We start from the raw sequence: 25,059 nt of genomic DNA, 5'->3' as shown, positions 1-25,059 counted from the left end.
TTCAGGCAGATCTGTCTCTGTCTGCCTGCTCAACATCCTCTGAATCGGTCTCTCTCTGCAGTGTAGCAGACCATTAGGCTACATGGAATGCCCTGCCTAAAGATCACTGTCATGTGACATTTTTATTGCAAATTACATTAATGGAAGGATTCATTTAATAATTTGCCTACCAGCACATACAGGTCTCCTCTCATGGACTTGAATGGCATCCTTGAATGTAGATGGAATTGTAGGCTATTGTGGATAGATGAGCAGGTGCAATAGCATATCTCAAGCTCTTATACCAAACCTAAAGACCCACAGATCAAGGTTTGCTAAGTTTGCCACATACAGAGAGTTTGGGAGTTATGTCCTTAAAACAGGAAAATTAACCCAGGGTGCATGCTACAATAATAATAATAATAATAATAATGCATTCCATTTGTAGACCACTTTTCATGTACACACACACACACACACACACACACACACACACACGAATATATTGGGGAAACCCCCAGCACCCCTCACTTTAGCAGGACACATTTCTTTACAATACTTGTGCTGATGTCAACAGACTTCTATTATAAAATAATACGGCAGAACCATGACCAGAGGTAACATCACTTACTCAGGATTCTGTAGACTAGCCTATTGTACGCATCTGTCAACATTGAGGTGGCGGTAATGCACCATAACGTTGAATGCCAACCGCCGATAAACCCCACCAAAGAAGAAGATCTGGCAACGTTTGTCTTCTCGCGATATTTCCGCAGTGGGTGGTGGAGCCAGAGATATGGCAGCCGTCGTGCTGAGGTTCTGCCGTAAAGGACTGTCTCACATTTTGAGGAATGGAGCAGTCGCTACTTTCTCGCCAAAGACTTTGGGAGGTGAGTATGATACCACGGTTCGATGTGTACCTGTTCACGGGAAAGCTTACAGGCTACGATATAAAAATAAATAGAGGAGGGGGTGTGGCAGAGGCAGGGTTGCCACTTGGTACCACAAACACAAAGTCATAAACCCCGCCTATTTCTACAATGTATCTTCTTAAAATAATGTTAAACTTAACCCTAACTACACTACTAACCGTATGCTTAACACTATCCTTAAATTAAGACCAAAAAGCACTTTTTTCTTTTCATACATTTTTACGATGTAACCAATTTTGACTTAGTGGCAGTGGTACCTAGTGACAACACAACGGCAGGCCCGGTCATCTGAATGTATTTGTTTGCTCATGCACATATAAACTGCGCAGCACTTGCGTATTCTCAGATATCGCACAATCAATGCTGGTAAGGAATGGGCACAGTGTGTTGCATTATGGGTATAAAAATGGTCCTACTTGCGACTACATGTCGACTGCATGACCATTACAACAACCATGCGATCAAAGGTCAAGAACTTTCGACTGCAGTTCCTCCTTACCAACTGCAAGTAGGAACCAAACCATTATGGGAGACAACCCTATTATGTTGTTTTGGAAGTAAAAGGCGCTACAGTACATTCGAAAAGTATTCAGACCCCTTTTTACACATTTTGTTACGTTACAGCCTTATTCTAAAATGGATTAAATCGTTTTTTTCCCCTCATCAATCTACACACAATGACATAATGACAAAGCGAAAACAGGTTTTTAGAAATGTTTGCAAATGTATAAAAAAATTATAATACTGAAATACCTTATTTACATAAGTATTCAAACCCTTTGCTATGAGACTCGAAATTGAGCTCAGGTGCGTCCTGTTTCCATTGATCGTCCTTGAGATGTTTCTACGACTTGATTGGAGGCCACCTGTGGTAAATTCAATTGATTGGACATGATTTGGATAAGGCACACACCTGTCAATATAAGGTCCCACAGTTGACAGTGCATGTCAAAGCAAAAACCAAGCCATGAGGTTGAAGGAATTGTCTGTAGAGTGCTGAGACAGGATTGTGTCGAGGCACAGATCTGGGGAAGGGAACCAAAAAATGTCTGCAGCATTAAAGGTCCCCAAGACAACAGTGGCCTCAATCATTCTTAAATGGAAGAAGTTTGGAACCACCAATACTCTTTCTAGAGCTGGCCGCCCGGCCAAACTGAGCAATAGGGGGAGAAGGGCCTTGGTCAAGGGAGGTTACCAAGAGCCCGATGGTTACTCTGACAGAGCTCCAGAGTTCCTCTGTGGAGATGGGAGAACCTTCCAGGTGGACAACCATCTCTGCGGCACTTCACCAATCAGGCCTTTATGGTAGTGGCCAGACGGAAGCCACTCCTCAGTAAAAGGCACATGACAGCCAGCTTGGAGTTTGCCAAAAGGCTCCTAAAGGACTCTCAGACCATAAGAAACAAGATTCTCTGGTCTGATGAAGTTGGAGTTTGCAGACGACACAACAGTAGTAGGCTTGATTACCAACAATGACGAGACCGCCTACAGGAAGGAGGTGAGGGCTCTGGGAGTGTGGTGCCAGGAAAATAACCTCTCACTCAACATCAACATAACAAAGGAGATGATCATGGACTTCAGGAAACAGCAGAGGGTGCACCCCCCTATCCACATCGACCGGACCGCAGTGGAGAAGGTGGAACGCTTAAAGTTCCTTGGCGTACACATCACCGACAAACTGAAATGGTCCACCACGCAGAGAGTGTGGTGAAGAAGGCGCAACAGAGCCTCTTCAACCTCAGGAGGCTGAAGTAATTCGTCTTGGCACCTAAAACCCTCACAAACTTTTACAGATGCACAATTGAGAGTATCCTGTCGGGCTGTATCACCACCTGGTACGGCAACTGCACCCGCCGCAACCGCAGGGCTCTCCAGAGGGTGGTGCGGTCTGCCGAATGCATTATCGGGGGCAAACTACCCGCCCTCCAAGACACATACAGCACCCGATGTCACAGGAAGGCCAAAATGATCATCAAGGACATCAACCACCCATGCCACTGCCTGTTCACCCTGCTATCATCCAGAAGGCGAGGTCAGTACAGGTGCATCAAAGCTGGGACCGAGAGAATGAAAAACAGCTTCTATCTCAAGGCCATCAGGCTGTTAAATAGCCATCACTAGCACATTAGAGGCTGCTGCTGCCTATTGAAATCACTGGCCACTTTAAGAAATGGAACACTAGTCACTTAAATAATGTTTACATATCTTGCACTACTCATCTCATATGGATATACTGCATTCTATAATATTCTACTGTATCTTAGTCCATGCCGCTCTGTCATTGTCATTGCTTGTCCATATATTTTCTTAAATTCCATTCCTTAGTAGTTTTGTGTGTACATTTACATTTTACATTTTAGTCATTTAGCAGACGCTCTTATCCAGAGCGACTTACAGTTAGTGAATACATATTTTTTTTATACTGGCCCCCCGTGGGAATCAAACCCACAACCCTGGCATTGCAAACGCCATGCTCTATCAACTGAGCTACATCCCTGCCGGCCATTCCCTCCCCTACCCTGGACGACGCTGGGCCAATTGTGCGCCGCCCATGAGTCTCCCGGTCGCGGCCGGCTGCGACAGAGCCTGGATTCGAACCAGGATCTCTAGTGGCACAGTTAGCACTGCGATGCAGTGCCTTAGACCACTGCGCCACTCAGGAGTACATTAGGTATATGTTGTGAAATTGTTTGATATTACTTGTTAGATATTACTGCACTGTCGGAGCTAGAAGCACAAGCATTTCGCTACACCCGCTATAACATCTGCTAAACACGTGTATGTGACATATAAAATTTGATTTGATTTATTTGAAACCAAGATTGAACTCTTTGGCCTGAATGCCAAGCGTCACGTCAGGAGGAAACCTGGCACCATCCCTACGGTGAAGCATGGTGGTGGCAGCATCATGCTGTGTTTTTCAGTGGCAGGGACTGGGAGACTAGTCAGGATCGAGGGAGAGATGAACGGAGCAAAGTACAAAGAGATCCTTGATGAAAACCTGCTCAGGACTATATTTTTAGGTGAATAATAACAACAATAATAATAATACTCAATAGGCAAATATCACAGCCAATCACAACACTGGCGGGTAAGTAATACTGTGAAACACTGTCATTCCTCTATAAGCGGCAGATATGTTATGGACATTTTCAGAAATTACAATTCAAAAATTCTAAGAAATCCTATGTGTAGCAACTTTAAGGTTGACGCTCACAGGCAGGAGGAAAACAACTACATCGACCATGATCCTTTGCTAGTTACGGCCACTTTCACCATGATCCTAAACAAAAAAAATGTTTTTCCATTCAGCAATATGGCCAGAGATATTAGAGAAAGGAGGACACCGGAATCCCATTGGGCAATGACTGGAGGAACGTATAACACCTCACCCAGCATACTGTCGACCAATCGCGTTCATGTTGTCATGCTGCGTCACATGGTTGCTAAGCTTATCATCACGCAATTCCTTCTCAAAGTAAGGGTATGAGTCGAGTCCTTGTCCCAGAATCGCCCAGAATGGACCATGCGGCCCATTGATGATGCATGGGCAACGTACACAATGGGCGTTAATATGATTCCAATGGAGTTTTACATCTCCTCAAAAGTAACTTAGTGGTTAAAAGCGTTGTGCCAGTAACCGAAAGGTCGCTGGTTCTAATCCCTGAGCCGACTAGGTGAAAAAATATGTCAACGTGCCCTTGAGCAAGGCACTTAACCCTAGTTGCTCCTGTAAGTCGCTCTGGATAAGCGCGTCTGCTAAATGACTAAAAATAAAAAATTAATAATCTCTGATATGGCATGCTTCAAATTCAAATACTTCCGGCTTCATGCGCCATCGGGAGTTTTCCATAGGAATACTGTATGTGGATGACATCAGCGCTATCACTATCTACTGGTTTTAATGTCTATGGTTTGCACAGTCGCCCAGTGTAAAACGCAGGAGTAGCTGCTTTTTGCAATGCTAGTATTTACCATAGAGAATGATAGAGGCCTCAAGTAGCCAAAAGGCTGTATTAGCATTGGCAGCGTCATTGAGAGCTTTCACCATTTTGAATGTAGTCAAACTGAGTGGGACTTCCAACTTCATTGGCTAATCACTCATGGTGACCCTGTTGGAGTCATGTCCAACCGGGTCACCTGGACGGATCAGCCAATCGTGAAGAAATTTGACTACTTCAAAATGGAATTTGCCTCAATGGCGCTGCCCATGCTTGCAGAGACGCTATAATGGTACAGATACAAAGATGAGTCCTCTATCTATCTCTATGGTATTTACACACTAGCTTTGCTGGGAATTGTCTTGCAAAAAAAAAAAGACTAGTCTGCCGAAAGCTAGCAATTTACTCTGTTGATTGTCTGTTGGCTTGGTCCTTATGCAAGGGGGAATTAGAGAAAAGCATCTAATGGAAAGTATAATTAAACAGAATTTCCAAACTTGGGTCTGTTGTTGACCCATGCAGTTTCTCAGCGAGGTCAGTTCCTCTCTGCTTACCTCATGTCAAAATAAAAGTCCCCCACAAGTTCTTGCTTCTTTGGGCAGGTATGGTGCACGTGCAGGACTTTTATTTTGACATGAGGTAAGCGGAGAGGAACGTGGGTCTACAACAGACCCACGTTTGGAAAGTCTGTTAAATTTATGTTCTACAGAACATCAGGGAAACTGGGCAGAAGGGAGTGGTACTTCAAATACAGCAGATCTGCAACATCTTTAATTGAGCCTCTCATTCTCCTTAATTGCCGCCTCAACACATTATGGAAAGAGATTAACTGTATAGGAAGTTCTGGGGACATGTCGTCTGGATACTGGACAGCCAATACATTGGCATATGGAAACAGATTATCATCTTTAACAGACAGCTTTTCTTGAGGGCTCAAACTAAAAAAGCGGTGTGTGATTTTGTTCATACTGGTGAACTGCCATTTGAGTTGTGTGGTTGCAATATCAACAGTCCTTTATCTCTGGTATATATTGGCATGCATCAAGTTTAAATTGTGTGCAGCGTAATGGACATATAATGCACAATGTCTCAGGAAAGACTGTCTTGGTTGTCAATACTCAGTATTGAAAAGAGTCGGCCCCGCAACCTGGACCTACAGGTCATGGTGGAAACATTTGAACACAAAAATGCAAGGCAACACAGTCGCATACTGTAGCTACTATAGGCCTCTACATAGAAACAAATAGTGCCATTAATAGACTGGTTTAACGCACAACAACTTTCTATCCATGCTGGAGAGAGCGCGAGGACGGCTCATATCATGCAGGCTCAGGTAGCCTATACAGGACAGCTGTATATTCTAAACCAATACATTGGTTGCTGATTAGTATGCTGTTGTATCGAATATTTATTTTACAATCTGCAACTTTAATTACCGCCAGCCAGCAGCCTAAATGGACGCCCTGCGACACCATGTATAGCTTCGTGAAATGTTAGGCTTTTCATGAGAAAATGACAACCAAATAGTTCTACCAATAAACATTTATTCATTAGCTAAAGCAAAGCTATAGGCTGCATGCCCTGGCACCACAGAAAGCCTATCATCAATTCGATAGGCAGCCGCATAGACATGTCGCAGTTTCAGCACAATGGACAGCGATCTGTAATCTATACTTTGTGTCTGGCTGACTCATTAGATTGTAATAAAATGTTTTTAGGGGGGCGCAAACTCAGACCTTGCGGGGGTCCAGAGAAACTGCGTTATGCCAGTGCTAGCGTTGCTAAAAGCAGCTAGGGTAGCCTAGTTTTTAGACATCAATGCAAATGCTGTTAAATTAAATATAACCTTTTGCGTTATAATTTTCTAGGCTGGTAATGTTATTCTGTTTTAATAGTTTTTATATTGTGATAAGTAACACGTTTCCACCTGAATTGCATCGTGTCAGAGTCTGCTGTATCAGGGTCTGTTCGGTAGGTTTCACTCTGGTGATGTCAACAAAGCCTTGTCCCACAGCACTGGCCCAGATCTATTTTCAAAATGTTACATAAGAATGCCTCAGCTGATCATTCCTTGCCTTGACTTCACCCTGATTTTAGCTTTCAGGGGGGTTGCACCAATCACCCAAATACAACCTACATTTTACATGACACACACCATTCTTAAAGACACACACTCCTTTCTCACCTTTTGCATTAAATCACTTATTCTGTCATAGTCAATTGGCACCTATTGTGTGTGTGTCCTACAGGGGTGAGACAGAAGTCCTCTGTACAGTATGCAACGAGGCCAGAGCTCCCTAAGCTGGCCTACCGCAGGATAAAGGGGAAGAGTCCAGGCGTGGTCTTCCTGCCTGGGTATGGATCCAACATGAACGGCCAGAAAGCTGAGGCCCTGGAGGAGTTCTGCAGATCGCTAGGACACTCATACCTTAGGTACTGTACTCTACCTGCCGCTGTGTAACGCAATACACAGCGGCAGGTAACCTAGCGGTTAAGAGCGTTGGGCCAGTAACTGAAAGGTCGCTGGTTCGTATCCCGAGCCGACTATGTGAAAAATCTCTGTGCCCTTGAGCAAGGCACTTAACCCTAATTGCTACTGTAAGTCACTCTGGATAAGAGCGTCTGCTAAATGACTCAAATGTAATAAAATGTTTGACAGATGTCCCTCTTCATATTTCTCACAAATATAAATACAAATAAATAAAATTGCATGATTATGGCATAACTAATTTCTTCAAGCTTCCAGGAAAGACATACTGGTAAACAACTAACTTTCAAATTATGGCTGAACTTTGCCTCTTTTAGCCTCCCCAAGTTGCTAAAATCTCTTGATTAGGTTATAGGTGTTGAACAAAGGTTGCTATAGTATTTTAACAAGAGGGTCTACTTGATTTAAATTTTATTCGCTCTTGCTCGCCTCACTTTTCAGAAAATGAAATCGAGTACTGTACACGTTTATTAAAATTGCATGGCCTAATAAACCATGTTATAAAAATACCATGTTTATAACGTCCTTTAAACCGTGGTACATTACCCAAATATACCCCTGAATCTGAATATCTGAGGTAGGCATACCTTAGCCAAACCTTTATCCTGATGTTCATTGGCTGAATAGACCCCCGAGCCTATATGTTAGGTATGTTACGCAAATACCATCCTTTAACTCATGTTACCCAAATAGACTGTGTTCTCTGAGTTATTATGCTAGCTTAGCCAGATTTTGTCCCATGTTTTATTGTATGTCTGACTGTGGTCCTCCAGGCTCATGTTGTGTTTGTGGTTCCCCAGGTTTGACTACACAGGCCATGGGTTATCAGAGGGAGTGTTCACTGAAGGGACCATCGGCACCTGGAAGAAAGATGTCCTCTTCGTGTTGGATGAACTAGCAGAGGGTCCACAGGTGAAAGAACTCTCCACTGGTGGATCTAGAATCATACCTAAACTAGCCTTTAGATAACTCTCGTATCCATATGCATGTATTTATGTGTGTATTTATTGGGATTGAAATTGGTATTTGATTTTGTTCATTATTAAAGTGTTTTGTATTTTCAGATCTGCGTTTAAGAGCTCAAAGACTAGTTTGACTTTATAACCCAGTTATAAACCGTCCCTTTCAAGTCTCTTACATGACATTGATATTTCAAAATATGCTCTGTTCATTTTGCCCTCCATAATATTTACTCAATTTGTTGTGGAAGATTTCAGTTAGAATCTGTATAAAAAAAGAAATGTGGTACTGTATTAATGTTGTTGAATTCAAACTGTGGTGTTAGTGGGCACTGTCACACAAATTAAATAGCATCTCACACCACCATGTAACGTTCACGTCACACACCGTTCAATCATTACCTGAGTAGCATAGCCTCCCATGCCAGACTTCAAGGCTCTTCTGGACATTCATCAGACACACAGTTAGTGAATGAGACCATTAGCAGGGCCAGAGTCACCAATGGCCGATATTACTCCCTATGTGCCTGTGATGGTGATGATGATTTGGAACCAATTCAGGGAACAGAACCAAAAACCGAAAACAATAAAAAAATTCCAGGAACGGAAACAGAACTGGGAACGAAAGTGATCTTTGTACCGTTATTTTCAAATCTTGAGAACCAGTTAATAATGTAATTTTTTGTTCCGAAAATATTCTTAATATCTTGTATAGAATTATGTCATTTAGTGACATTATGATGCTAGTAATAGCCTAAACACATTCCAATTCACATCATACATGTAAACAACTAGCTTACTGTTCCATAGCAAGCTTCTCTATCCACATTAATTGGTGGAGTAAATGAATGGCATAAATGTAAAAGCCATGTTGAGTTCACGGGGGGAAAAATTAACTAAAAGGCACTATATGAACCGTTACTTTTTCTGGATCAAACCAGTTCAGAACTTTATTATGCTGGTCGGAACACTCGAACGGAATGAAATACTGAGGGGTTGTGCTCGGAACGGAACGATTGGAAAATAATTTCCCCTGGTTAGAATCACATCTGTTTTTAGAAACTACCTCTGTCCATTGAAACTAGACGACCATGGTGCTTCTCTGCAAAAGAGTCAGTTCAAATGGAAGAAAGGAGACAAGGATAGGAGACGAGGAGACAAGCGAAGCAATCCATATCAAACTATTGGTATTTCTATGTACCATTGCTCCCTATCCTAGATCTAGGCATCTTTAACATAATCATGTATTTCCCCATGGTCTCTGTTTTAGATCATGGTGGGATCCAGTATGGGAGGCTGGCTCATGCTGTTGGCAGCTATCGCCAGGCCGGAGAAGACTGCAGCTCTGGTGGGCATCTCCACGGCAGCAGACCACATCGTCACATCCTTCAAGTCAATGTCTCTAGAGGTGAGAGAGGATATCATTAAATAATGTATGTGTGGTTATGACCAGGGTTGTTGCTAATTCCATTTCTATTCAAGGGGTGGTGAATTGAAATTCAATGTTCTATATGAATGTCAATTCATTATTTGATTTAAAATGGAATTGATCCCATTTCACCACAGGTGCGTAAGGAGATTGAAGTGAAGGGTGTGCTGACGGTGCCCACCAAGCACAGCGAGGAGGGCGCCTACACGTTCACCATTGGCTTCCTGAAGGAGGCGGAGAACCACTGTGTCCTCCAGAGCCCCATCCCCATCACCTGCCCTGTGAGGCTCATCCATGGCCTGAAGGACGACGACGTGCCCTGGCACATCTCCATGCAGGTGGCCGAGCGCGTCCTCAGCCCCGACGTGGACATCATCCTCCGCCGCCACGGCCAGCACCGCATGTCCGAGAAGGACGACATCAGGCTCATGGTCTACACCATCGACGACCTCATAGACAAGCTGACCACCCTCGTTTGAGTTGGTGGGGGGGAAATGCACCCCATTGGAGAGGCAGGAGCAGCCATATATGATCCCAGCTATCCCACTCTCCCCTTACCCTACCTTCCATTCTGCCCCTGGTCAGTTTGTCCTCAATATGCTGTTACAAAGCAAGAGAGAGAGACGAGGATTATCAAAAGTACAAACTGATGGAACGAGGAACTCATCTGTCAGAAACCTCAGCCAGGTCCCTGATGCCTGCCTTGGGGAGGGAGTGTGTCTTTTACCAGTTTACGCAGTGTTGTTTTGGTAAACCTTTCTACGGGCCATGCTGCGCTGCTAATGCTGCCACTGTTTGTTTGACAGAACGTCCTGGTCCTTTTGCCATACCCCAATAGTTCTACTGTGCCTTTTTTACCATGTCTCCCCGTTGGGCCAATAAAGCCTCTGCACACCAGAGTGGAGCGCAGGTCTCATCTGTCACTGTGCATGCAGATATTATGAGGTAATCGCAGCACCCACAGGTAGAATACACACAAACAACATGCTCCATCAAACTGCCTCCTACGCAGAAGCACTGTGAAATAGTGTGTTGACCGGTCTAAACTGTATTTCCACACTGTGTCCATGCCATACCTACCAAAATGACCGTACACTGTATCTCAAAATAGCTAAAGAAAAGTCAAGAGGAAACATAAGGTTAAAGGTTATATTTACGAGCACCACATCCCAGAGGTCCCATAGAATGTTAAAATAACCACCGAAGATCACTTAAAGATCGCCTTGTTTGATTTATTTTCATAATCTACTGTACATCCACCCCCCATCTCCATGGGTCTGTTGTAGTGAAACGCCCCGCCCTGTCTGAGCCACTGGGCTGTTGATTAACACGTGGTTGGTCATTGGACTGTGTTCAATGGGGCAGAAAGCCAGTCCTGCTGCAGCAGACGCAGTAACTATCTCTCTCTGATCCCTTAACTGCTGCTCTAACCTTTCACGCTTCCACAGAAGGTATGCAATCAGTCACCTCCGCATCACACTTAAACTTAAACATGAGCACGCATCGGGGTGTAAAACAAAACGCCTGAGTTATGTATGTACATTACTGGTGAGGAATTTACTAATATGTAGTGCTAGACCATATATCCTAATGACAAGGACTGGAAGTGCATACACTCAGATACAGTGATGGTGAGAATACTCCTGAATTTATTTTAGCCTGACAGTCAAATGGTACAGTATTGCGATGATGATAGGATTCAAAAGCTTATCGGACATTCTGGAAAATCATCTCTATTTCCCGTATTTCAACACTTTCTGGAGACTTTTTCCAGCTTGTGATGCATGTTGTCATTTCAGTACTGTAGCCTTCACAGCACCCAGACCCTCTTTCCAGATCTATCTGGCATCCACCTCTATAACTCTAACCCAATTAAAGCAGAGCAATGGCTCTCATTATTGAAATTGAGAGACAAGCTGCAAGTCAGACACTAATGGGCTGTTCTGTGCCTTCCAAATCTGCAGATACATTTAAGGTTGGCATGATGTTAAAGGTGAAAACATGGTTTTATTTATCTGGTTCTATAAATTGTGAGTCTGGGCTCCATCCGGTGTGAGAGTACTAAACACTTTTATGTCATGTGCCTTTTAGATCTCGTCCATGGGCATGATAAGTGGCGACCCGTCGTTCAGGGCAGATGGGGCAGAGCCCCACCTGTTTAGCAAAAAATATAACTATATATAACTAAATAAAAATAAAAAGTTTGCCATGTTATTTTGGCATTAATACGTGTCACATATCAGTTTGCAAACAAAATAAAAAAATCATGTTTGTATGCGGCTTTATTAACTCAATGGTCTCCTTTTTTGCTTTCTTGAGTAAGGCGGCTCCAAAATGCAGGTGTTTCAGCCTAGCTCAGTGCTTTCTGTGGTGGTGGGGCAGCCAGCGGAAGATACGGAGCGAAGGGGTTGGTAATGTTCTCTAGTTGCGCCGTGATTGACTCAGTGTTCTGTCACTCATGGGGACACTACGTCACAGCAAAATCTACAGGGAGAGCTCAAATTCAAGCCCCTTGGGTGCTGCCATAGTTACATTAGAGGTGCCCATCCAAGAAGGCTCAAGGTCATTGGCCACAGATAAAATGAAGTCAAATCACGTTATATCTACAATAGCTTATATCTACAGTAGCTTCAAAAATCTTAGCTAGCAAGCTAGCAGTCATCATCATGAATCAAGTTGACAATCTATTGGCAAATCCTTTTCAATCCTTGTCATATGAAGAGAAATTATAGATAAAATGTATCAGTGCTCATTGGACATAAACATTACACAACAAGTTGGAAATCGCAAATTCAACAATGAGGGGTTTGGAAGTAGTCAGTGGCTAACTGCAAGCATTGCAAAGCAATCACTAGCCTGCTATTCAGTGGAGTGGATGTGTGGTCCAAGTCTGGGTTTAAGGGTCTCTTTTCCATGCTTAAAATGATAAACATTCAACATTGGCCATGCTATCAATCCAGCATGACTTCTGCCGCTTTCAAAACAACTGGGAAATCTCAGACTTTCAGTGAGTTGAAGACAACTGGGAACTCTGAAAAAAACGAGCTCCGACTGGGAAAATATGTTTTGAATGGTCATCCAACTCAGAATTCCAAGTCTGGAATTCTGGCCTCTTTCTAGAGCTCCAACCTGAAGATCACTAACGTCATGATTCAACCTTGTGTTTTTTAGAGTTTCCAGTTGTCTTGAAAGCACCATAAATCCAGAGAATGCCAGACTTTGATGACAAAATTTGCCCAGCAAGGACCACCACGCCACCTTCCTGTTCAAGTGAGCATAGCACAACAAGGTGAGTCCAAAAATGTATTGTATGCTGCTACGTAAATTATGTAATATGCCAGGGAGATGCATATACTGTAGCTAAGAAAGTACTACCAAGTGTATGTTGCTTAGTAAGCTGTTAGTAGCCCGTGTGCCTCACCCTAATAAGTTGGTCCCTTTTCCACTCATAATTTAGCCTACTGTTCTGACTTGGTGGTGCACACACAGCCTATAGCCTGTTTTAGAGTAATGTCATCATCGAATATTGTAAGAGCTTTCATTGTCTGCTTATATACCCCCTTTATTTATCCAACGGTTCTGACTTGGTGTACAGGGAGAATACTGTTAGAACGGCCCATGTTCTGAATTCTGTTGCAGTACATTTCAAAAGTGCTGAACAAATAGTTATTTTGACTATGTCTGTCCTAGCGCGCTCATTAATATCTTCATCGAAATTACGGATTGCCTCTTATCTGCTCGTCATCCCGTTATGCCATAGTTTGTACATATCAATTGTCAGTAGAAACCACATTTGTTTAAGCAAGTCAGCCGTAGCAGCTATGTTTTTATAAAAGGCTGTAAATGAGGCTGAATGAACTGTTTTGCTGCCAGACAAGGCTCTGCTGATAGCCAGGTGTAACAGTGGTAAGGTGTTGGGACAGTTTTATGTAGACTCTAATAACAGTTTGTGGTCACCGTTTGTCACGTTAAAGTCCATTTAATGTATTGTTTAGTGTTGTGTAGTGTAGTGGCTTTGCTGGCATGCATCTATAAAAAAAACTGGGGGAGTTTGCCCCACCAAGATTTACATGCTAAAATCGGCACTGGGCGTGATGATAATGATGGTCAGTCCACATAGCCTTAAAGCTGGGCGTGGGCTCACCTCGCCTTCTCCTCTTCTATCTGCTGGCCTGTTGCATTCTTAATCAGAGATCTCGAGGGATCCTCCTCGTGGTGCCCGCACATATAAAACCCGTGGCGTGCCACTCCCGGACACTGTGTCCAGAGCCTCGCCCACGCACGCGCCGCCGCCACTGGATACAGTTCAGCATCCTCTGCGCTGACCAGCTCAGCGGAATTAACGGCACGGCAGCTACCAGACGAAAAGGACTTTCTCTCCTCTTTTTTCTAGTAAGTGTGCCCGGAGTTTATATTCGTCCATTTTTTTTTTTTTATCAGCGCATGATTTTTGTTGTTGTGTGCATTAATAATTAAACGGCACTGCTAGTTTATTCAATTGCCTATGAGATATTCGGAAAACTTGCGTTAGGCTTTGAGACAAATCTTATACATTTCCTAGAAAGTACATGATTCAAATTCATAATCCGATTTGCTAATTTCTAATTTTTCTTTTTTTGTATTGTGAAAAAAGTAACTATTTTTTCTAATTCATGGTAGGCTACATAATCAATGCAATGCGATTGCTTTTCGATGTTATGCTCAACACGCACACAGTCTAGGATACCATAGGCTACCTCATTAGAATGTGCCCAGGACTGTTGCCAAGGACCACACCCATTCCTGTAGAGCTCTGGTTCTGGGTCTCTGGGGGATGTGTCTGTGCTGTAAGGGACACAGGTGCCATTAGGGAGAAAGCAGAGGATAGGGTGTGAGGAAAGAAAAGGAAATCAAGTAAACAGGTGATGTAGCTAATCATAGAAAAATATATATATGTTGTCCCTTATAATGCACAATTAACAATGTGACTACTTTGCATTAGTTAATGTTCTGATGTCAGGAATTGGATGTTAATACAGTAGCATTGCTTTAACAGTGCTTGATAACGTTCAGTTTTCTACATGATGTATTGCCTTTCTGTAGCGGGTGTAGGCTGCCAGTGCTGTGACTGCTCCAGGGTGTTGGTCAGTGGAGCTGCAGACTACTGGTCCGTGGGTGTCTGTCTGGCCTGTGTCTGTCTGTCTGTCTGTCTGAGTGAGCAGGACAGGAGGAGCCATGGCTAACAGGGGACCCAGCTACGGGCTGAGCAAGGAGGTGCAGGAGAAGATAGAGCTGAAGTATGATCTGGAGCTGGAGGCCCGGCTGCTGGACTGGATCGTAGCTCAGTGTGGAGGGAACCTGGAGAGACCACAGCCAGGCAGACAGAACTTCCAGACCTGGCTGATGGATGGAACAGTGAGTCTGAATGAGAATGAACAAGCTCAATAAGATTAACTGATTGACTGGACCGCAGTCAGTGATATAGAACGACCGCTTATATAATCTAACAATGACACCAATTTATGTCCTCTGCCTTTTTCTTTGTCTCTCTCTTTTTTTCATTGATCAATCTCTTCCTTTCTCCCTCTCTACTTCTCTTCTTTATCCATGTATCTGTATTCTTCTTCCTCCCTCTTCCTCCTCCTGCTCCCTGTAGATTCTGTGTAGGCTCATCAATAGCCTGTACCCGCGTGGTAATGAGCCCATCAAGAAGATTCTGGAGACCCAGATGGCCTTTAAGCAGATGGAGAAGATCTCCCAGTTCTTGCAGGCTGCCGAGGTCTACGGAGTAATGACCACAGACATCTTCCAGACCGTGGACCTGTGGGAAGGTGGGTTGCACGTTCACTAGCACATATAAAGTCTCCATAAATCCATGTGACATTGACATGCTTCTCCAATGACGCCGAGTCACACACTCGTGTCTCTGCTGAGCTGTCTGCCTGTACATTACCATCAATACTCACATTGAATTTACAAGAGTCTTTATAGTCCAGTAGCGGTGCATGGGTAAAACCACTGGGGAAGCCAAGCCAGATGATTGTGTTGTTTGCTCTATAACCTGTTAGTTCATATGCCTTACCACCATAATATATAGGCCTAAAGGCAGAGACGATAAGAAGACACAGTGGCAGAATAAATTCAACCACACCTTTGTTTCATCACAAAACCGGAGAGCAACATCAGTCCAGTGAAGTCCACGAAGCATATTGCATGTAAAAAAAACAAAACAGTTACATGACCTACTGCATGGTCAATCAACTTAATGTTTCCAACATTTTCGGACTACTAAACACCAGAGTTACAGCAAGTCGCAAAGAAAACAGGGGCTGCCTCCACTATTCCAGCACCATTTCAACTTCAACATTTCAACATCATCAAATCACCTATACTTAGTCTAAAACAGTGACAACTAAAAGATACCAAAACCGATTTAGTCCAATCAACATAAGCTAAATATCATGTGGCTGTCCATGGGACTGATTTCTGTGTGTGTGTGCTCGTGCATGCGTAGAAAAAACACGTTGACTCACCCTACTTGTAGAGAAATGCAAATGCCATCCTCCTCTCTTTCATGTTGCCAATACAACCTATCACTCTGTCATATAGTACACGCTTTTAGTTTTTGTTGTCCTTGGCTACCTGACTAAAATGCTTGCTCACTAGCCTAACTTCCGTTCATGGGCAACGATTAGCCAGCTAGTTAACATTAGCCTACTACATCTAGCTACATATTGAACTTCCATTTTCTCAGGCCAGGGGCACAATGTATACATTGATGGTTGGATCAGAATCGCATTATAATCATTGGCCAGTACGGAGAATTAAGTAAAACCACAAGTCCAAATCCCTGTCTCCATCCATGGCTAAAATGATGTTTTAGCTTTTGATGTGATTGGTGTGAAGTCAAATCCAAAACTGGCTTCCCTTGACACTTTTTGGGGGGGGGGGGTGCGCCAGGACCATGCACAGTTGAGCTCACTCAGTTTAACTCAACGCTAATTGGCTAATATTGTATACATTTTTTATCAAGGGAGGCCAAATTCTCGCTGTCTTCCCTTGCATTCAATGCTACGGGCGGCAACAATATCATACTCTTTTTGACCAGACAGCATCAGATAGATGGGTTACACATACAGAGACAGAGGGGCGCTGTTTCTCTCGCTCGGATGCTTTCTCCAGTGAGATACATTCAACCTCTTGTGAATTGAAGGAAAATTATTAAACACAGAGAGACAAAATATATATTATATATTTTTTTCTTGGTCAATTATTTGGTGAATCCTGGCATATCTTGGCATCCATGAATACACACCACTGTTATAGTCATCTATACAGGTCATACATACTCCCATGGAAACATTTCAAATATTTTTTGACACATTACTCAAGAGGTAGCTCTGTTTGTAGTTAGTTTTATTTGGAACCTGTTTGCCTATTTGATACCCTGCCTGTTCTTTGCTGTCTGGATGGGGTCCAGTGTTTGTGAGGTTCTGTTCTGTTATGGTTACAGGGCAGGACATGGCCGCGGTGCAGAGAACCCTGATGGCCCTAGGAAGTGTTGCCCTCACCAAGGACGACGGACATTACCGTGGCGACCGAGACTGGTTCCACAGGTAAGGACTGGCCACGACCCCTTAATTGGGAAACTCTGTGAAAGTGTTATCTGAATGTTGTGTGAGTGTTCTACATCTCAACTCTCCTGTCTGTCCTGGTCTGTGTAGGAAAGCTCAGGGTTACCGGCGGGAGTTCTCTGAGGACCAGCTTCGTCAGGGCCAGAGTCTGATTGGTCTACAGATGGGCAGCAACCGCGGGGCCTCTCAGTCCGGCATGACGGGCTACGGATCGCACCGACAGATCATGTAGAGACACCAGCCAGCCGCTCAGCCAGCTGCTAGCCACTCCCTCAGCCTGGTGGTGTACTCCAGTTACTGGACCTCCAGAAGAGAGCTCCACCACACCTCCTGAACCTCATGAAATGACCCAACCACTTTTCCCCCTTCCCCAGCAGCACAAGCCATTCTCTCACACACACAAACACATACACATACATACACATACACATTCACACACATATACACACACACACACATTTCTACTGTTCGCCCCCAACCCAAACAGTGTTCCTTATACCCCAACCACACCATGATTCCTACAGACGTCAGTGGTTTCTGCTTACCCCATCCCCGCTCTCCAGTCCTCCTTGGTCCTGCTCTCTCCATCCATATGGTCCTGCTAGCCATTCCCTTCAGTGGATGAAGTCTTAGTAATTCAGTCGATACAGAGAACCCAAGATTGGAGTCGTCCTTCTACAAAACAAGCAAATAGTATTTTACACTACTACCAAATATAACAGCAAGACAACATTATAGCATGTTACATATTTAAATTATTTAACTCTTTGTTTGTTTGTTTGTTTGTACAGTAGATGTGTCCGAGTCATTGTATGGTCATGGAGGGTTTGCTTTACCTCATGATGTTTCATGTATAACCGAATGGAATCAATGAGCGATGATGCCTCTGCTGTCTTGTGTGAACATGTGAAGACTTTGCAGTAACTTCTGTAACCAAATGACCATCACGTTGTTCCTGGTTAATACAGTAAAGGGACCTTAAACTATGCCTTGTATAAGAAATGTAACCCACCCTAATGCAGAGGAATTCATAGGCCTAAACTTAGTTCAGTTTTTTTTTACTAACGTTCTGTGCGGAACTAGAAGCACAAGCATTTCTCTACACTTGCAATAACATCTGTTAACCATGTGTATGTGACCAATACATTTGATTTGATTTGATTTGATTTATAACATATGTATAATTATAATGTATGTAACGTACATCTATGTGTCCATGTGTGTTTGAGCCAATCCCATGATTGTTAAAGAGCCACCTTGTATGAAAGTGACACTGGGATCATTCTGTTCCTGGCCTGATATTGCTTCTATTCTTTTTCTAATCTGTGAAATATACTAAAGTCATTGCTCTTGAACATCTTTATATTTGGTTGGCTAATATCTTTTCCAATGGATTTCCATCATCAGAGAAGTACCAGACTTCTAAGGAATGCTATCTGTGAAGATAATGTTGCTTAAAACAAACACTCCTCCTAGGCATTCCGTTGGGGTTAGGGATGGCTGTGTAGGTTCTAGAACACTAACCGGAAAGGTCAGAGTTTATGGCAATGGTGTAATTTATGGGGTCAAGCGTTTAACAACAATGCGCTGTTTATGTTTCAGATGCAGAAGACAAACACGCATGTGTTAACATCTCCCCATCCGGAGTGTCCCTTGTCTTGTGTTCTGTTGCTAATGATTTCAGCCGCTAACTAAGGGACATTTTATCATACATTGACATTCAAAAGAAATCACTGATGAAAAATTAGGCATCTGACATTCATCTTACTCTTTATCCCTGATACCCCCTTCACCTTTTAGTTTTAGGACCTCATTCGGGAGGAGCTAGACAGCCATCATACAGGCCAGGATTGAAATCCTGCATGTACAGTGGCTTGCGAAAGGATTCACCCCCCCCTTGGCATTTTTCCTATTTTGTTGCCTTACAACCTGGAATTAAAATGGATTTTGGGGGGGTTTGTATCATTTGATTTACACAACATTCCTACCACTTTGAAGATACAAAATATTTTTTCTTGTGAAACAAACAAGAAATAAGACACACAAAAAAAAACATTCACCCCCCCAAAGTCAATACTTTGTAGAGCCACCTTTTGCAGCAATTACAGCTGCAAGTCTCTTGGGGTATGTCTCTATAAGATTGGCACATCTAGCCACTGGGATTTTTGCCCATTCTTCAAGGCAAAACTGCTCCAGCTCCTTCAAGTTGGATGGGTTCCGCTGGTGTACAGCAATCTTTAAGTCATACCACAGATTCTCAATTGGATTGAGGTCTGGGCTTTGACTATGCCATTCCAAGACATTTCAATGTTTCCCCTTAAACCACTCGAGTGTTGCTTTAGCAGTATGCTTAGGGTCTTGTCCTGCTGGAAGGTGAACCTCCGTCCCAGTCTCAAATCTCTGGAAGACTGAAACAGGTTTCCCTCAAGAATTTCCCTGTATTTAGCGCCATCCATCATTCCTTCAATTCTGACCAGTTTCCCAGTCCCTGCCAATGAAAAACATCCCAACAGCATGATGCTGCCACCACCACGCTTCACTGTGGGGATGGTGTTCTCGGGGTGATGAGAGGTGATGGGTTTGCGCCAGACATAGCATTTTCCTTGATGGCCAAATAGCTCAATTTTAGTCTCATCTGACCAGAGTACCTTCTTCCATATGTTTGGGGAGTCTCCCACATGCCTTATTTTTTTCTTTAAGCAATGGCTTTTTTCTGGCCACTCTTCCGTAAAGCCCAGCTCTGTGGAGTGTACGGCTTAAAGTGGTCCTATGGACAGATACTCCAATCTCCGCTGTGGAGCTTTGCAGCTCCTTCAGGGTTATCTTTGGTCTCTTTGTTGCCTCTCTGATTAATGCCCTCCTTGCCTGGTCCGTGACTTTTGGTGGGCGGCCCTCTCTTGGCAGGTTTGTTGTGGTGCCATATTCTTTCAATTTTTTAAATAATGGATTTAATGGTGCTCTGTGGGATGTTCAAAGTTTCAGATATTTTTTTATAACCCAACCCTGATCTGTACTTCTCCACAACTTTGTCCCTGACCTGCTTGGAGAGCTCCTTGGTCTTCATGGTGCCGCTTTCTTGGTGGTGCCCCTTGCTTAGTGGTGTTGCAGACACTGGGGCCTTTCAGAACAGGTGTATATATACTGAGATCATGTGACACTTAGATTGCACACAGTTGGACTTTATTTAACTAATTATGCGACTTCTGAAGGTAATTGGTTGCACCAGATCTTATTTAGGGGTTTCATAGAAAAGGGGGTGAATACATATGCAGGCACCACTTTTCCGTTATTTATTTTGTAGAATGTTTTGAAACAAGTTATTTTTTTCATTTCACTTCACCAATTTGGACTATTTTGTGTATATCCATTACATGAAATCCACATAAAAATCCATTTAAATTACAGGTTGTAATGCAACAAAATAGGAAAAACGCCAAGGGGGATGAATACATTTGCAAGGCACTGTACTACTACAGGGAAGTAACACAAAACACCACCATTTTGTTGCCTTGCTACCATCCCTATGGTAACATATACTGTAAGCTCAGCACAGTCCAAGCTGATCATTACCCTGCCAGAGAATGGGGAATATTCTAGAAGGGGACAGGTGATGTGGAACGGAGAGGGCTGGATAGACAGAATAAGTAACCTAAAATAGCCGTTATCCTTGTCGAACCAATGGGATGCCTGGCTTGGCAGTTGGCATGGTGATGTCACCAGCTTTCAAGTCCTTAGTAAGGTTTGTGTGGCCTTTTTCGGTGTCTTGGCTCTACAAACATTCAGCTGTGTTCATTCTCCTGCGCTCAGTTTGTATGCATGTGTCTGAATATATATGTGTGTGAGTGTGTATTGGACTTCATGTGTTGAGCTGGATTACCCTCTTCTGTATTGTGCATCAAGTGCTGAGAATACTCAATTGGACTGCTGTGAAGCGTTGGCCCTTGAGGGACAATGGTGTGGGTCAAACTCAGCGTCTCTCTCTTGCTCCTCCTGCTGGCTGTGAGATGCGTAGTTCAGGAAGAACCCAAGAAGAACGGATGTGTTTGTGGACATCCAGGAATACCAGGAGACCCAGGCCACAATGGAATGCCAGGCCGAGATGGACGAGACGGGTTCAGAGGTGACAAGGGAGACCGAGGTAAGACTAAGGCACAACCTCCTCAGTGTTTTGCCGCGGTCATCCCCCTCTTCAAAGGGGCTGACACTCTAGATCCAAACTGTTACAGACCCATATCCATCCTGCCCTGCCTTTCAAACGTTTTTGAAAGCCAAGTTAACAAACAGATCACCGACCATTTCGAATCCCACCGTACCTTCTCCGCTATGCAATCCGGTTTCCGAGCTGGTCATGGGTGCACTTCAGCCACGCTCAAGGTCCTAAACGATATTATAACCGCGATCGATAATAGACAGTACTGTGCAGCCGTTTTCATTGACCTGGCCAAGGCTTTCGACTCTGTCAACCACCGCATTCTTATTGGCAGACTAAATAGCCTTGGTTTCTCAAATGACTGCCTCGCCTGGTTCACCAACTACTTCTCTGATAGAGTTCAATGTGTCAAATCGGAGGGCCTGTTGTCTGGACCTATGGCAGTCTCTATGGGGGTGCCACAGGGTTCAATTCTTGGGCCGACTCTTTTCTCTGTGTATATCAATGACGTCGCTCTTGCTGCTGGTGACTCTCAGATCCACCTCTACGCAGACGACACCATTTTGTATACATCTGGCCCTTCATTGGACACTGTGTTAACAAACCTCCAAACGAGCTTCAATGCCATACAACACTCCTTCAGTAGCCTCCAACTGCTCTTAAACACTAGTAAAACTAAATGCATGCTCTTCAACCGAACGCTGCTTGCACCCGCCCACCCGACTAGAATCACTACTCTCGACGGGTCTGACCTAGAGTATGTGGACAACTACAAATATCTAGGTGTCTGGTTAGACTGTAAACTCTCCTTCCAGACTCACATTAAGAATCTCCAATCCAAAGTTAAATCTAGAATCGGTTTCCTATTTCGCAACAAAGCCTCCTTCACTCATGCTGCCAAACATGCCCTCTTAAAACTGACTATCCTACCGATCCTTGACTTCGGCGATGTCATTTACAAAATAGCCTCCAACACTCTACTCAGCAAATTGGATGTAGTCTATCACAGTGCCATCCGTTTTGTCTCCAAAGCCCCATACACTACCCACCACTGTGACCTGTACGCTCTTGTTGGCTCGTCCTCACTACATATTCGTCGCCAAACCCACTGGCTCCAGGCCATCTATAAATCACTGCTAGGCAAATCCCCGCCTTATCTTAGCTCATTGGTCACCATAGCAACACCCACCCGTAGTATGCGCTCCAGCAGGTATATCTCACTGGTCATCCCCAAAGCCAACACCTCCTTTGGCCGCCATTCCTTCCAGTTCTCTGCTGCCAATGACTGGAACAAATTGCAAAAATCTCTGAAGCTGGAGACACTTATCTCCCTCACTAACTTTAAGCATCAGTTGTCAGAGCACCTTACCGATCACTGCACCTGTACACAGCCCATCTGAAATTAGCCCGCCCAACTACCTCATCCCTATATTGTTAATTATTTTGCTCATTTGTACCCCAGTATCTCTATTTGCACATCATCTCTTGCACATCTATCATTCCAGTGTTAATACTAATTGTAATTATTTTGCACTATAGCCTATTTATTGCCTTACCTCCATAACTTACATATACACTGTATATATATTTATTTCTGTTGTATTTTTGACTTTGTTTTGTTTTACCCCATATGTAACTCTGTGTTGTTGTTTTTATCGCACTGCTTTGCTTTATCTTGGCCAGGTCGCAGTTGTAAATGAGAACTTGTTCTCAACTGGTTTACCTGGTTAAATAAAGGTGAAATAAAAATAAAAATAAAAAAAATAGCAAGGTCTCAATAGAAACCAGCCTTTCTGTTCCCATGCTGATGAGTTCTTGAAAGTTCTTGGTCATTTTATTCATTAAAGGTGAAATCGGTGTCACTGGACCAACAGGACAGAGTGGCCCCATAGGAAACAAAGGGGATCTGGGTAAGACTGCATTTTATAATGAAAAATACTTTGTACAGTTATCACTACTGGCTTTCTCTGACAAGCAATATAAACATAATTCCTTTCTCCTTGCATCTGCAGGTACAGCTGGCCTGGCAGGAATTAAGGGCAGACGGGGTGAGAATGGAGAGAAGGGGCCACCAGGGAAGATGGGGCCCCAAGGAGTCTCAGGGCCCATGGGCCTCAAGGGCCAGAAAGGGGAGCTCGGGTTACCGGGAACCCAGGGGCCAAAAGGGGATTTGGGGCCTCTGGGACCTGAAGGGCAGAAGGGGGAGATCGGGCTCCAGGGAGACCGAGGCATCCAGGGGCCCTTGGGACCCCCAGGCCGACCAGGACCGAAGGGGAACCTCGGCCCCCCAGGGTTCAAAGGCAACATTGGTTACCGTGGAGAGCGAGGGAATCTGGGCGAGACAGGGGAGAAGGGAGAGAAGGGGGACACATTCTTCATCCCAAAAAGCGCGTTCTCAGTGGGTTTAACTGAACACACCAAACTCCCACCGGCTAATGCACCGATCAGGTTCGACAAGGTGATCTACAACCGACAGGACCATTATGACCCACAGACCGGACGGTTCACCTGCGCTGTGACTGGGGCCTACTACTTCACCTACCACATCACTGTGTTCTCCCGTAATGTTAAAGTAGCATTAGTGAGGAACGGAGTGAAGGTGATCCACACCATGGATAACTACCAGAGCAGTGAGGACCAGGCGGCAGGCGGAGCTGTGCTGCATCTGGAGAAAGGGGACAAGGTGTGGCTGCAGGTGGCTGGAGGAGAGCTCTTCAACGGGCTGTTTGCTGATGAAGATGATGATACAACCTTCTCTGGGTTCCTTCTCTTCGGTGCAGATTAGGGGTTAGGTCCACATGGCTCAGTGAAGTAATGTGGGAAAGTTACAATACCTTATTACCAACTGTTACATATTACTTTAATATGACTTTAATAGTCTATTGTGTACAGTAATTCTAGGCAATGACAAAAGCATTGTTTAAATGGTTTGTTATCAAATACAAATATAAACGAAACAACAATTTTGTGTAATATTTTGATGCTACAACTGATTTCACCTATCATTTAAGATCATCTCTCCTCTGATAACTCACCAAACTATGACATATTTACTGTGCCTGTAAGTGTTCTTGTATCTTGTGTGATTTCAATACACTGTAAACAGTTCACTGTGTTTTAATTTACTCCTATGTACAAAGTAGTAGGCTACAAAATTCTGAAGAATATATCAGCTGGTGTAATGTGATATGAATTTCTGGGTGCGGGCATGAATAGAAAACACTTAGGCATGAGGAAACAGGCTGAGCTTTGCAATGCCACAAACAACTGGAAGGTCCTGTACTTTTTCAAAGGCATGCCAAATGTCAGTTCCAGAAATGACGTCAGAGAAGAAGCTCGCATTTATTAATCCACGGCTGTTTTTTTTCAATGAAGCGCAACCTACTATGGGCGTGCTTCACTGCCGTGGTCACGTTTTGGTTAACTGTGATTGGCTTTTGGCGGTGTGGTCCTCTTTCCGTCAGACCGCACATTTTTTTTAGCAAAACATAGTTTGAGTGAATGTGGGGTCGTCACTAGTTACCACAACCACAAAGTCATAAACCCCAACTATTTCTACAATTTCTCG

At 43.8% G+C, this 25,059-nt stretch overlaps 3 protein-coding genes across 3 annotated transcripts; all 3 read left to right on the top strand.

Moving 5' to 3' along the window:
• Window positions 1-734: 734 nt before the first annotated feature.
• LOC121569247 (palmitoyl-protein thioesterase ABHD10, mitochondrial) lies at window positions 735-10,625 on the top strand. Its single transcript, XM_041880050.2, has 5 exons — window positions 735-869; window positions 7,102-7,285; window positions 8,141-8,252; window positions 9,570-9,707; window positions 9,866-10,625. The coding sequence occupies exons 1-5, from the start codon at window positions 776-778 to the stop codon at window positions 10,205-10,207; spliced, it is 870 nt and encodes a 289-aa protein (XP_041735984.1). The 5' UTR covers window positions 735-775; the 3' UTR covers window positions 10,208-10,625.
• A 3,583-nt stretch (window positions 10,626-14,208) lies between these two features.
• LOC121569249 (transgelin-3) lies at window positions 14,209-18,704 on the top strand. Its single transcript, XM_041880052.2, has 4 exons — window positions 14,209-15,122; window positions 15,364-15,538; window positions 17,221-17,323; window positions 17,432-18,704. Exons 1-4 carry the CDS (start codon window positions 14,943-14,945, stop codon window positions 17,571-17,573), a joined length of 600 nt encoding a protein of 199 aa, XP_041735986.1. The 5' UTR covers window positions 14,209-14,942; the 3' UTR covers window positions 17,574-18,704.
• A 2,076-nt stretch (window positions 18,705-20,780) lies between these two features.
• Window positions 20,781-24,599, top strand: LOC121569248 (complement C1q and tumor necrosis factor-related protein 9A-like). Its single transcript, XM_041880051.2, has 3 exons — window positions 20,781-21,479; window positions 23,339-23,401; window positions 23,504-24,599. The coding sequence occupies exons 1-3, from the start codon at window positions 21,293-21,295 to the stop codon at window positions 24,274-24,276; spliced, it is 1,023 nt and encodes a 340-aa protein (XP_041735985.1). The 5' UTR covers window positions 20,781-21,292; the 3' UTR covers window positions 24,277-24,599.
• The last annotated feature ends 460 nt before the right edge of the window (window positions 24,600-25,059 follow it).

The sequence above is a fragment of the Coregonus clupeaformis genome, chromosome 7, assembly GCF_020615455.1.
Source record: "Coregonus clupeaformis isolate EN_2021a chromosome 7, ASM2061545v1, whole genome shotgun sequence".
In the NCBI taxonomy this organism is placed as follows: domain Eukaryota; kingdom Metazoa; phylum Chordata; class Actinopteri; order Salmoniformes; family Salmonidae; genus Coregonus; species Coregonus clupeaformis.
The sequence above is the reverse complement of the archived record's forward strand: the minus strand, read 5'-3'. Positions and strand labels throughout refer to the sequence as shown.

Excerpts from the sequence above, each read along its gene's own strand:
- LOC121569247 (XM_041880050.2), top strand. The coding sequence starts at position 776 with ATGGCAGCCGTCGTGCTGAGGTTCTGCCGTAAAGGACTGTCTCACATT. Across the intron at positions 8,253-9,569 it reads AACTAGCAGAGGGTCCACAG|ATCATGGTGGGATCCAGTAT; the intron begins GTGAAAGAACTC and ends TCTCTGTTTTAG. Across the intron at positions 9,708-9,865 it reads TCAAGTCAATGTCTCTAGAG|GTGCGTAAGGAGATTGAAGT; the intron begins GTGAGAGAGGAT and ends ATTTCACCACAG.
- LOC121569248 (XM_041880051.2), top strand. The coding sequence starts at position 21,293 with ATGGTGTGGGTCAAACTCAGCGTCTCTCTCTTGCTCCTCCTGCTGGCT. Across the intron at positions 21,480-23,338 it reads AGGTGACAAGGGAGACCGAG|GTGAAATCGGTGTCACTGGA; the intron begins GTAAGACTAAGG and ends TATTCATTAAAG. Across the intron at positions 23,402-23,503 it reads AGGAAACAAAGGGGATCTGG|GTACAGCTGGCCTGGCAGGA; the intron begins GTAAGACTGCAT and ends TTGCATCTGCAG.
- LOC121569249 (XM_041880052.2), top strand. The coding sequence starts at position 14,943 with ATGGCTAACAGGGGACCCAGCTACGGGCTGAGCAAGGAGGTGCAGGAG. Across the intron at positions 15,123-15,363 it reads CCTGGCTGATGGATGGAACA|ATTCTGTGTAGGCTCATCAA; the intron begins GTGAGTCTGAAT and ends TGCTCCCTGTAG. Across the intron at positions 17,324-17,431 it reads GACCGAGACTGGTTCCACAG|GAAAGCTCAGGGTTACCGGC; the intron begins GTAAGGACTGGC and ends TGGTCTGTGTAG.